Source organism: Xiphophorus hellerii, chromosome 18, assembly GCF_003331165.1.
Source record: "Xiphophorus hellerii strain 12219 chromosome 18, Xiphophorus_hellerii-4.1, whole genome shotgun sequence".
NCBI classification, from domain to species: domain Eukaryota; kingdom Metazoa; phylum Chordata; class Actinopteri; order Cyprinodontiformes; family Poeciliidae; genus Xiphophorus; species Xiphophorus hellerii.
The window spans coordinates 8494180-8507451 of NC_045689.1; the positions used below are offsets into that span (position 1 = coordinate 8494180).

At 38.4% G+C, this 13272-nt stretch overlaps 1 protein-coding gene across 1 annotated transcript in view; it reads right to left on the reverse strand.

Annotated features, from left to right (window-relative positions):
* gbe1b (glucan (1,4-alpha-), branching enzyme 1b) overlaps positions 1–13272 on the reverse strand; it is a 115233-nt gene that overhangs the window by 60100 nt on the left and 41861 nt on the right. Inside the window, exons 8-10 of the mRNA XM_032545406.1 lie at positions 8287–8402; positions 6761–6888; positions 6407–6505 (exon numbers count right to left, since the gene is read on the reverse strand). Coding sequence (XP_032401297.1) covers positions 6407–6505; positions 6761–6888; positions 8287–8402 — 343 coding nt within the window. The remainder of the gene's footprint in view (positions 1–6406; positions 6506–6760; positions 6889–8286; positions 8403–13272) is intronic.

The window sequence follows — 13272 nt, forward strand, 5'->3', positions numbered from 1 at the left end:
CAAGGACTGGCAGATTTTGGAATGACCAAAAAATTTAAAAAAACATTTTCAAAAAAGTGAATGCAGCAAAACTAGGTCTGGAAAGCTGTGAAATATAGTTCCTACAGAAAAAAAATGGAAATGGCTAAAATCAATATCGGCAGTTGGCGAATGTAGTTTTTCTGTTAGTGAGCCCATGATGGCTGTTGTATCATTGTGGTCTGTTTGAAGTTGATTTTAGAATTTATGTTATGTATGACATTTTTTATTACTGTTTTATTGTCTTTTGGATTGTTGTATGTTATTAACAGCACATGGGGACATGCATCGCAAATTAGTTTGGCCTATAATTGTTATAGTGTCCATTGCAAATGGAACAAGTGAATTAATTTATTTATTGCAAATTAACAATAAAGAAAGAACTACGAGCTGTTTAATAAGCCATTTTAAATAAAACAAATTAGCTTATGTTATGCATTTTTGTTTAAAATTTCTGTGTTTGTATTGTTATAAAGTACATGATATTTCTACTCACAATGTGTGCTTCCTATACCAACACTGAATTATTAATATGTAGTTATACACAAAAACAAAATACACAAATGTAGTTTAAAAAAAAACAAACATAACAACTGATAAAATTTTATGTCTCCTCAAGGCCTTTCTTGAACAAATGAATCTACCAGCAGTCCCCGAGAGATCATCAAGGCTGCCTCCACATCTACTTACAATCAGACATTTTACACTTCTTTATGAATCATTACAATTCAATTCAACCGCAAAAGTGGTCTGGGAGCAATTAATTTTGGAGTGGGACTGTCGGAGCAGAGACAGAAGTGAACGGGTTGATGACTTCCCTACCACCAGCTCACCCGCATCAGCCCCGGCCAGCCGAGCTTCCTGGCACCGCTGACACTCCACTTCATCAATGATAATGAGCAGTGCACAAATCTTACTTTACAAGCCTGCTGTCAGGAGCCAACCAGAGTGCCCAGATTAATTAGACAGAGCTAGAAATAAAATAATAAAATAAAAAAGTCTTGCCGTGCAGGATGAGGTCATTTTGCTGCCACTGGCATGCTGTGACTGATTTAAGAGGCTCTCACGCAGAGCTGGAAAGGATTTAATGGCGGAGAAAGGTTTAGCTTTTAGCCCCATTTTACATTCTTAGGTTGATCTGAACAGCAGTTTTTTTTCCCCTATGCGGACATCTCATCATATCATACAAACACTGCCACTCCTATATTGTGAATGCTCAATGAGATGTTATGCATTGACATCAAATCTCTACTGGTTCTCTGCTTTCAGCTCCCCTAAGCTAACCCGTCAACATTTATTACAACGTCATGAAGACAGTATTTACCCTCTTTACTCGTTCGTTACATTTTGGTCAAACACTTTTAAATATAAGACTAAGATACTAAAAAACATTAAAAAAACAATTTTTTAGAAAAATAACTTCAGTAATAGAAGGGAAAATTCTATCTGTCTCTTATTGAATGAATGAATGGATGAATGAATGAATATACTTTATTAAACACAGAGGGAAATTAATTTTTTTTTTATTAATTATTGGCTGGAAATGGTGTGTTGCGGAGTTTAAAAAAGAACAAATTCTCTGTCCAAGCATGCAATGGACTCAACATAAGTTCTTCCCAGTCTTTTGACTTGCCGATGGGACACTTTTTTTTGAACATTTAATTTTGATGTTTATAAATCTCCTATTTTAAGTTCAGTTCCTTGGACTAGGACCAAAAATAATCTTCCTCTCAACTTTAAAAGTTTCATCAGGAAAGCCGTGAAAAGTCATTTTTATTGGTTGGGCTACGTTAAAAAAAAGATCAAAGAAAGCATGCACCGCTTCGTCCTCCAACACAAACGTCCGCATAACTTCACTGCTTAACAAAAGGTTTTGCCAACAGAAACATCGGTGGACTTTGCTCAGCTAAAAAGGCCCACTTTGGGTCATGTCGCAGTTTCTGCTATAAAAAGCCTTGCAGAAAGCCCGTTAACACCACGCAGAGGTGGCCTCAAAGTGCAATTAAGCTGGACAAAACTGAAAAGCTGCTGCTGTTAAAAGCAGGCGTGCAGAGGGTGACACCAGCCGAGCAGGTCGGAGCGAAAGGCTGGCGATAAAGCCCGCGGCATGTTTACGTAAACAAGCCGAACTCCATCATTGCTCGCTGACAGCCTGAATTTTATTAAGTCATATTAATTGAAAGTGTTTCTGGCATGATGGACAGAGCGGAGTGACTCAGAGAAGAAATAGATTTTTTTTCTTTCCCTTTCCCTCCCCTGAAACTAATAAGGGAGAGCTGTTCAGACTGATATTTTCATTCAATTAAAATAAATGGAGGAACAGAAGGAAAAATTGAGACAATTGACTCGGAGGTCATTCAAGTTGAACAGCCGAGAGAAGCAGAGGGATGCCGGCGAATTCTCAGCATCAACCTCTCATCTCCTAGCCGCCACCATGGAGCCCTCTTTCTCCTCTGCCTCTAATTGTTTCAATTACATCTCAATCTATTGTAGCTTGAGGGAAGGGTGCTTGTTAAATTAGAGGGCTTTGTAACATTATCCATTAGGAGTGACAGCATTTTATGGTCATAATCAGATCGAATCATCCCAACTTGTGCCACCGCGCCTTATCTGGTCCTTCTCATTAGGACATCTTAATTTTTCACAGTCTGTTGGTCCTAACAGCCTTCTGCAGCCAGTAAATGAGTCATATCAATCAGTCATGCTGAGGACAAAACACAGCATGGGGGCCCCAGCCGAGGAACTGAAAGAGATTCATCCGTGCACACATGTGAATCTATAAATAAGCTCACAGCTCTGTTGCTCTGCGTCTTTGTTTCTCTTTCCTTCTGTTTCCTCCTGTCTCGCCCTCCCTTCCAGCTCCAATTCTCCTTTTCTGCAACATATACCTCACTGGAGGCTCCACTTCAGTCCATTCAAATCCCTCCCTAATTGACACTCTGTGAGAAGAGGCAAGGCTAGCCCTGAATGCACTTCACTGACTATACCACAGCATGTTCATATGAATGCATCCCTGCACAGATATGGAGAACATTTTTGCTCTGCCTCCAGCATCCACTCTCCTTAGGGAGGTTACAAATTTAATTAAAACATGTAACAATGAGTAGCATCAAAACAAACACCAAACAAACGGGGGAAAAAAAGGCTTGCAATGCAGTAAGTAAATGCAAGAGCAACCTCTCAAGAAGGGTTCTCGGGAAAATTGAGTGAAGCCTCGGAGGTACATGCTCTGCAGGCTGCACAGCTACTTCTAGCATATAGAGGAAGGTCAAGTCGTGGACTAGATCTCTCACCTACCTTTTCTCCTCCCTTCAAACCCGACGCTGAGTAAAACCAACCGCTGTGAGAGACAGACTTGATTAACGATGCATTGACTCCCCCCGTTGGGAAACACAAGAAGCCGTAGTGCATGCATGCTGAGCTGAGGTCATACTCTCCATCTTGCTCCCCAACCCTCCCCAACCCTAAAATATGAGTAAATATTTTAAAATTCGCTGTGGACCCGTAGCAAAGAAATATGCTTTCCATGAAAACGTTACAACAGTCAACCTTTTTAGCTATTCTGCAATCAGCGCTTTTCTTCAAGCCTCTAACGCTCAAACAAACACACACACACACCCATGCACACGCCGAACAATCTTCACTCATCCGGCAGCCGAACCCGTACACGTATGTCCCTACATAACATACTGCCTGGCTATATTTTTATATATTCCAAATTGACTGCGTAATTACACAAAATACTTGGTGATTAAAAAAAACAACAACAACAAAAAACAGTTTTAAAGTGACAATAAATCGGTGGCATTTTTATCAAAACAGCCTTTGTCAGAACACAAACATTCTGACAGTGTGTCAGCTCATCTAGAAACAGCAGGAGAAAGATTTGAGATAAACAGCTTTATCTGTGCATGAAGGATTGGGTGTGCATGTTAAATCCCTCCACCTCCATCCAGCTCCCTCCCTCTGCTGCTTGGCTTTACCATCATAAAGTTACGGACCTGATGACTGAAGAGTTATAAACAATGTTTTCCCATTGCGGGCTATTAAGCACTTTCGCAGTGGCAGTTCGGACTGAAGTGTCCAACTAAAGGGTGCTTCAACAGTTGTTGTGGAGGATTTGTGAATGTTTGGTGCCCATTATTTCGCCTGCAGACAGATGCGCTGTTGAGTGGTAACACGCTGAATAATCTTGTCATTTCTTGACAGTGCTCCTGTCATGTAAAAAAAAAAGAATGAGTTTGATTGCAAAGGGAGAGCGGGTCATTAATTAAAATAAAATAATTGTAATAAAATGAAAACATTTATAAAACAGGTCTAAAACCTACTTCAATAGTGGGCATAATAGTATAACTCAATTCACAAGTTTAATTAGAAAAGTAAATTTCATAAATTTGTAGACTCATTAGACACATATTTCAATCACTTGTTTCTATTAATTTTGATTAATTTTGCAATATTAATTGCAGCACAAAATAAACTAAACTGTAAAATAAAATAAAATAAACTGTAAAACTGGCTCGAGTTTCTAATCAAGAATACATGTATTGAATGAGACTCATTTAAAAATACCAGGTGTATAAATAATTTTAGATCGAGCTGTATTTAATAATCTGCAAAAAAAATAATAATAAAATCTTTTCACTGCAAGACATTGCTAAGAAAACAAAGTTTTCACATGGTTTCCAATACACAGCATACACAGCAGTTTTCTAAGACCAATCAAGATTTATCTGACCTCCCAATGGAAATTAATAAAGTTCATATTATAAGTCAATATCAACATATTGACAATTAATCTCATAAAGAATGTATTTTCAGAATGTTTATATTCAGTGTCCTTTAATAGTGATGCTCTTCACAATGTTCTATCTTATGAACTCAAGCTATCATGAAAGGTCACAGGCTTCAAAGACAGTTCATAGAAAAAAAAACAATTTGTGCTCAAGAAAATAATCTTTGAAGAGAAGCATGGGAAGTAGGCTGATCTGTTTAAGAGTAAAACAATAAATTGCTTCTCTCTGATGATTCTGCAGGAATGTGTAAAAAAAGGGAGAGTATGATCTTTATGGATATTCTGACTAGATAAATATGATATTAATAATATTCTGTTTGAACAGTGCATGAGGCAATCCCACGTTAGGATACATTGCAAGTTAATACATGAGATGACAGCCTGCCTTTCTACAAGTTCCAATAAAGAAGCCTGGAAGTTGACCTTTATGTTAAAATAATTAAGTTTATCTTTATTCCTCTTCCCACAAAATTACAGGTATGTAAAGACAGAAATTACTGATCACACAATGATGACTGTGTGCTTTTATTTCTTTCATAATAACTGCATGCATCACACATTTATTCACAGCTGTGTCTCTGCTGGGTAAAAAATGTTTTGTGCACAGCAGGAAGAATCATGGGAGAATAAAGCAAAATAAATTAGCAAATCTTTGAGAAGAGCAAACACTTTAAGCTTCTTTCGGCCGGTTCAGGTGACACAAGAGAAATACTCAGCACAAGACTCTGTTTTACATCACTTCTTCTATAAAACCACCCAAAAAACAGACGCGTTTACCATCATGAATCCAGCGGCTGTAAGGATGTGTGTCATGATTTCAAGGACCAAATACATTATTATCCATTTTATGGGAGAGTAGCACTTACTTAAAATAGTCATGATATGACTTCCCTGGATTTATTTCACTTTTTTCATGTCCACAAATTTAAATGTATACATCATGATGCTGTGGGATGCTAGAGCAAACAGCTGATGGGAAGATGGAGAAATCTAAGAACAGGACAAAAAATGTCAAATTGGGAAGAAAGATTTCCTTCTCGCAAGACATTTACCTCCAGAGCCACAATGGAATGGTTTAAACTTATTCATATTCACATTTTAGAATAGTCATAAAGTCCAGAAAACATAAAGTCCAGACTTAAAGTCTGGACTTTATGTTTATGGAATTTCTGATCCAGAAATTCTCAAGTCTGACGCTTGAAAATTTCTACTATCAAAAGTATATCCAACCTGAATTTTCTTGATCCTCTAAAGCAAACTGATCAAAAGTTTCAGTCTCCACATGTGCAAAGCTAGAAGTGAACTCCAAAACACTGAAGTTGAAGACAAACGGATTTTCACTTGTAATAAAAATTGAATGCTACGCATAATTCTTTTTGCCATGAATAATTATAATCTACTTTGTGTTGATCTTCCACATAAAATCACAATAAAATAAATTATTCACATGTGACAAATTCTTGAAAGTTGCTATTGTAGCAACTTTCACAGCATTTGACAGCATTTGAAATGATCACAGTGTTCATTTCTAGAATTTTAACTGATGATTTGGTTTGTGAAAAGAATCTATTCAAGTGAACAAAACCCTCCTACCTGAATCCATTTGTCAGGAATCGCCATCGCCAGTCGATAATCGAAACCCAGTCCTCCCTCCTCCACTCTTCTGCAAAGGGCAGGCATCCCAGACACTTCCTGCAGAGAAGTCTTACTGTGTAAAACTACTTTTTTGTGTAAACCCAAATCCCATTACTACAGGCTGTATAATTTATGTGTTGAGCTAGAAAAACGTAAAAAAAAACACTGATCCAGATTGCTTTTTTTACATTAACTTTTAATTACGGCAATGGGAAAAAAATAAGTAGGATATGCCTGCCTAATAAGTGCTTTTAATTAATAATAGCTACAGGCAGTGCATTTTGCAAAACGTGGGCCGATGTGAGTTTTTACCTCTGCAATAGTGATGCAGTCCGGATAAAGACTATGGAGAATGTGATTGGAAAGCATCAGGTACACCAAAGATTCTTCATCAACTTGTAGGCCGAAGTACTCATTGTAGTCCCCCGAGAAGCCAGTGCCTAAAGGGTAAACACCCACACAGTGAACACTCATCATGCTTTCCACCCCAACTTCCAAACTGACCAGATCTATTTTTCCAAGTGATACAACTATTTTCACTTCCTCCGTTTGTCAAATTTTACCTCCAGCATTTTGGGCTGATTGCTTTAAACTAAGTTCCCAATTCAAGCGGAACTGCTTTACACTGCCTTGAAAAAGTATTAATACCCTTTGACCTTTTTCTCATTAGTAAGTTTTCAATTCTAAAGGAACTGGTTTACACTGCATTGAAAAAGTATCCATACATTTTGACCTTCTTCTCATTCCAACCACAAACTTTATAGTATTTTACTGGGATCTTGCAAGATGGACCAACACACTGTGAAAGAAAAATGATGAAATGTTCATATTATTTTAAGAAAACAAGCATCTGGAAAAGTATGAATATAACTTTTTATGACAATTCTCTGAACATTAAGTTTTGCTAGAGATTCCAAATTGGATTTTTGACCGAACTTGGATTTTTTATAATTTTACGACATGAAGACACTTTCATCTCAAATATTCTACTGTAGCTCTGACTATAGGGTTTCTGTCCTGCTAGAAGTTAAAATCAATTCTGATCACCTTTCCTTGTCTCTGCTGAAGAAAACCATCCACACTATATCATGTTGCACTACCATATTTACCTACAGGGATGATGTGTTAAGTATGCAGCAATAGTTTTACATCACACATTGTGCTTCTGCCTGTAAGCTGAAAAGCTCAGGCTCTGACATTTTCTGACTCAAGCAACTTCTTCAACTTGTCTGCTCTGTCACCAACCTGTCTTTCAACAAACTATGGCTTCTTCCAGCAACAACTTTGTATTACCACTTCTTCACAAAACATGCATCTAGACAGCATGACTAATAGTTGTCCCACCTGAGAGGTGGATCTCTGCAGGTCTTCCAGAGTCATTATGAACCTTTCAGTTGGTTCTCTAATATGTGCCTGGTCTGTCAGTTTAGGTGGACAACTAAATACTGATATTTTAACTTGTGGTCTTGATTTAATTTCTGGGTATTGCAGTAAAAAGCACTCAAAGCAAATACAGCATACTTTTCAGATTTTAATTAGTCAAAAAAGTGAAAACAGGGCATCTTTTTCCACCCTGTTTTCTACAGTCATGCATTAGTTTATGCTGATCTTTCACAAAAAATCCAAACTCAAGGAAGTTTATGGTTGTAAAAGACAACTGTGAAAAACTTTCTATTATTCTTTTCTTTTAAAACTGAGGCATTTTTCCGAACTGTATGTTAGATAAGTCAGTTTTCCAAGTCTGCTTTCCAACTCTATGCATTCTGAAGTAAAAACTGCACCGTTGTTACAGAGGAAAGCAAGTCTCCCTTGTGTATGCACAGATCTACCAATCTTACCGATGCCATGGTGATGGTACAGCATGGAGGTAATGCCGTCGAACCTGAAGCCATCAAAGCAGTACTCCTCCATCCACCAGCGCAGGTTTGACAGCAGGAAGCGCAGCACTTCCCAGCTAGTTGTGTGCACACACAAATGGAACAAACACACAAACAAAAACAATTCAAGGTCAGATAAGCAAGAGGCTGTGAATTATTCACACATCTCATCATGAATTTTAGTCACCAGAGATTAATTTTCCCCTGAAAGCAGGACATTCACATATTGACAACTGAAGCTCCATTATGTTGGGAAGGGAGTGGCGGTGACAGCAGACGGCGCTTATATTAACAATAGAGGGAAGGAACTATGTCTTTCACATTTTAAGATGTCATGATGAAAAATCGGTGGCTTTCTGATTTCCATCAGCCAGCAGAACAAATATTATGTACATCTAGGCATCCTGGTGTATTTAAATTAATGGGATTGCAATTCCACACTTGCACAGCAGAATTAAGCCCTCTTACTTGAAAATGGGACAAATCATTTGTCTTCAGGCTTCATGTATAATGGGTTCCAGTGTTTGCCATTCAAGAGGGTAAATACTCCCAAAAAAAGTGTAGATAAACTGTATAAACTACCTAAATATTAAATACAGCCCGCCATAGTTTACAGCCGTCAGAGTGTCACGTAGCACACAAATGTGCTGTGGCTGTTGGCTGCAGGCTGGAGGAGGTGGATTCCATAAATGGCCTCCGTCCTCTATCCTGACTGGAAGAGTCATCCAGTTCTATACAGTCACTCAAGGCAAAGTACACCGTGCACCTCAACTCTTTCCATTCGGTGGCGTGTCGCCATGGAAACATCAGCAAAAACTCAATATTTGGTCGTCTCCATGCAGTGCGCGTAATGAGCACCAAATAAAACACTGTACTCGGATGCAGCGCTGTAGGGCAAAGCAAAGCACCAAGGATGTGAGACGAATGACACATTCAAGATGCTGATTAAGTGTGAACCGCTGCCTCTGCTGAGGCTGAAAGACCCAACTCAGATCTACAGTGTGCTTCTCAGTTCCCAACAGTAATTATACTGACATGTAGAATTTATTTATGGGTGAAAACATGCAAAAACATGTTGTTTTTAGTTTTTTTCTATGTAGTTTTATATCAAGTGCATGCAAAATATATTTATTATATACACATTTATAATTGTGTTTAGTATAACATAAAAAAAGTTTAGAGAAAAATATTATTTAAAAAATTACATTTCTGTATGTTTACCAAAAGTCAAATCATATATTTTCTCTACTTTTCATCAGCAGCTTATGTCACCAGTTGCAACTTACTGATACTTGTGGTAAAATGTGTAAAAAAACCAAAAGATTTCAACAAATGAATCTTTTATTGTTGTCGTTAAAATTTGCATTGTCTTTAGAGTACAAGTACTCAGTGGGGGAAAAAAATCCTATCAGAAGATTTCTGGGTCATTCGGCTGATTAAAAGCAAAACTTTTTCTGTAGTAATCAGTGTCTGTTCTCATATGGTGTAATATGATGTGACACGGAGGTAAAAACCTATAAAGACAGATTCATTCTTTTAAAGATTTTGACAAATCTTTACCAAAAGTGACAAAAATATGTGTAGGTGGTGCTACACCTCATAAACGTCTTCACTGATCGAAGCTGAGGTATATAATTTTTATAAATAATAGAATTTGTGCATATTTGTTAGGACTGTCACTACAGTATAATATGACAAAGACAATCTGTGAAAAATAATTTAAAAAATAATTCAAACTCCTCTGCCTCCTCCCTGTGGTCCGAATGCTATCTGCAGAAATCCACCATTCAGTCAGAAACAACCAATCAGAGGCAGGGGGAGGGTCTTAGTGCTGTTGATTGACTTGTGTATAAGGTGCTCACAACCTAGCCCTTGCTCTTTGTTACACTACAGCTAGGAGCTCGACTCCAGAGATTTTCCCTCACGTTAAAGTGTAGGACATATGGACTGTTTAAACAAATATGTAAAAAAAGAGAGATCTTTTTATAGTTTAAAAGTTACATGCTGCAGCTTTAAACCACTAGTATGCAATTAGGGCTGTGTAATTATATCGATTCTACAATATTTATCAATTTTTCTCACCCTCGGAAGGTACAGATTTTTCATCCGCAAGTATTGATAAACCGTAGGGGTCCATAGGCTTATACCGTCTTTTTAACATGTCTGGTTTGTGAGAACGTAGCAGCAAGACTCCACCTCCCCCAGTCTCACTTTCAACTTGTGCTTAAAGTGCACATTATAAACTACACACCAGTTTTTTAATTGTGTTAATAGGCTAAGTGAAACCGGAGTCGTGCTAAAATAAATAAACCATATTTTTCCAAATGTCAAAGAAATGTGAAAAACCGGCTTTCCCAGTTATGTGAAAGGGAATGAGCTTCCAAACACAAAAAAATGAAACACAATATTAGATTCCTTTGTTTCTGGAAATCTCAAATCTTCAATAAGTAATGATGGGCTGTATTTTGTTGCTAAGAAACGAAGTAAAGTTGCGCAAGTAACCGTGAAAGAGAAGCGGAACGGAGTAGCGGCGCGAATGGAGTAGCGGCAAAAGAAGTGAGATCGCAAAATTAATGCAAAGTTTGGATATCAGAGCAACTAGTGGCATCCACTTTGTAATTTGTTTGTAGCTTGGTGGTTTCTGTTCTGCATATAAACGATTACCTGAAGAATGAACACGCAGCATGCAGTGGCGCTCTGTTTTGAGCTGGAAAACTAAGAGGGGAAACCCGCAGCCGCAGTCTGGGCGCAGTGAGGATTGCCATGATGACGATGACAGATCGATCATTCTTACTAGCAACTGACATCAGAGACTGAGAGTACGATGAGATCCTGGCAGTCTGAGAGGTAGCTACTCAGAGATCCAAGCAGGGGAATGGAGGAGCCGTGCAGCTGCAAGGAGTCGATCACTATGGGGTGAGGCAGAGCCACTCCTCCAGCAGCTACTGTAGTAGTAAACAGCCAACTCCGGGAGCAAAGGTAGAAAAGCCCTTTCCCTATAGTCCAAAAGACTTTTTTTACTCCAAAATGTAATCACAGTATGTCCAAAAGAAAACCATAAATGCAATCAATTGCATATTGAGAGTCTACAGAGGCTGATAATCTCCCCCCTCAGCTTCTGGATCACTGTTGAAACTTTGAGTTTTATGTCAAATCCACATTAATTAAATGACAGAAACTAATTTTCTAACTGCATCTTTGATTCATTTTGTCCAGCTGTAGACTGTTAGACTCTGTCCAATCAGAGTCAGGTATTGTGTAGTTGGTGCTTTTAATCAGTTTTCAGTTAATTAAATCCAAGTCTATGGAACACAAAATGTCACTAAAATCACTCTGTCCTTCTAAAATCTTTCAGAAAATCGTAAAAGTGCATCGAATCCTATCGAATCGTATCAAATATCATGACACATATCGTATTGTGATCAGAATATCATATATTGCATCGTATCGCGAGATTATTGTATTGCTACACCCCTATATGCAATGATTCAACAATTTCTCCCTTGAATAATGCAGAGTGAAAAAAAATCATCTCAGCAATAAAAGGATTAATTTTTAACAAACTCAGAAATATTTTAAGTTGTAAAACCTTCAATAAAACAACACAAACCTAATCTTGTTCTCAATACTTTCGCTTTAGAAAATGTTTCGATTCATCCTCAGCACTCACTTGCAGAGGAATACATTCTATATGTCACAAGAGAGAATCTGAGTTTCTTTAGAAAAAGAAAGCCATGACAAAAAATAGATTTAAATGTTTTCCCTCCTGTGCTCCACTCCTCGGGGATGACCAGCGCCAGCGCTGTTTGACAGGTGTGAAGCCGCATGTTACATCTGCGCTTCATTCTTCCCTGGAGGAGCAGAACAAGGGAGCCTGGTATGATCCGATATAGCAGCCTGGCTGGGTGGTCACGCAGACCCTGTGATAAATAGATTAGGTCCTTCACTTCGGTGCACAGAGCCAACAAAGGCTCAGACACAGTGTATCCTCACGGGATGGAGATAATAGCCAGTGAGAGCCAGGGGCCCCGAGATGAAACCATACTGCCACATTAAGGCCCACAACGCCATTCATCATCAGGTCCAATTACAGTGTGAAAGGTAGATCTCTATACCAGATGCAACACATCGCTTATCTATGCAGCGCCGTGAAGTTATCAGCTGGTCTGTGGTGTTAATATAAAAGCAAATTGCACATTACAGCGTCCTTAGATTAAAGTGTAGCAGTGACAGTGAAACCTAGTTAGGGAGCACTAATAGAGTAAAGCTCTAATATTGCTGCTTGTAATGAAAGAGAGGATAATCTGTCATGTTTTCCTGTTTTACCTGCAAGCACACACACACGGAGGAGAAATACCTCATGTTAATTCAAAAGAAAATTTTCCCCACTCAAATTTAATGATCGTTAACGGAGCTCATTTTTTCCTCGCTCGGGCCGAAACTGTGGCTCAAATCAGAAAAATCTTTTTTCGTCTTTTGTAGCTCAGCTGGCTTTAAACTGTGCACACTTCTTGACCTTTTTCCACATTTGGTTGCATTACAGCTAAGAACTTAAGCACATTTTAAGGTTATGTGCAGATATCCACATCTCTTGTGGAGGATCAGTCAACAGGACAAATGTTTGTCATACACCACAGAGATGCGGCTTAAGAAGAAATGCTTTGTTAAAGGAGAGCCAGAAGAAGCCTGGTTTGAGGTGTCATCTGCTGCTCACAAATAAGTCTTAAGTAGCAAAAATATAACAGTTTGGCCTGCATGCAAAGGCCTATACTTGGTGGACAACCAACAGTGTTCACGCTAAGAGCATTGTGCCCAGACGAAAAGAATGTTGTTGGGAAGTTTTTCTTCAGAGAAATGGGAAAGGAGGGAAACGCTGATGGGAGAGTGGATGGAGACAAACGTAGGGCAATAATAGAAAACAACTATTAGGTGATCATTGGGTACAGA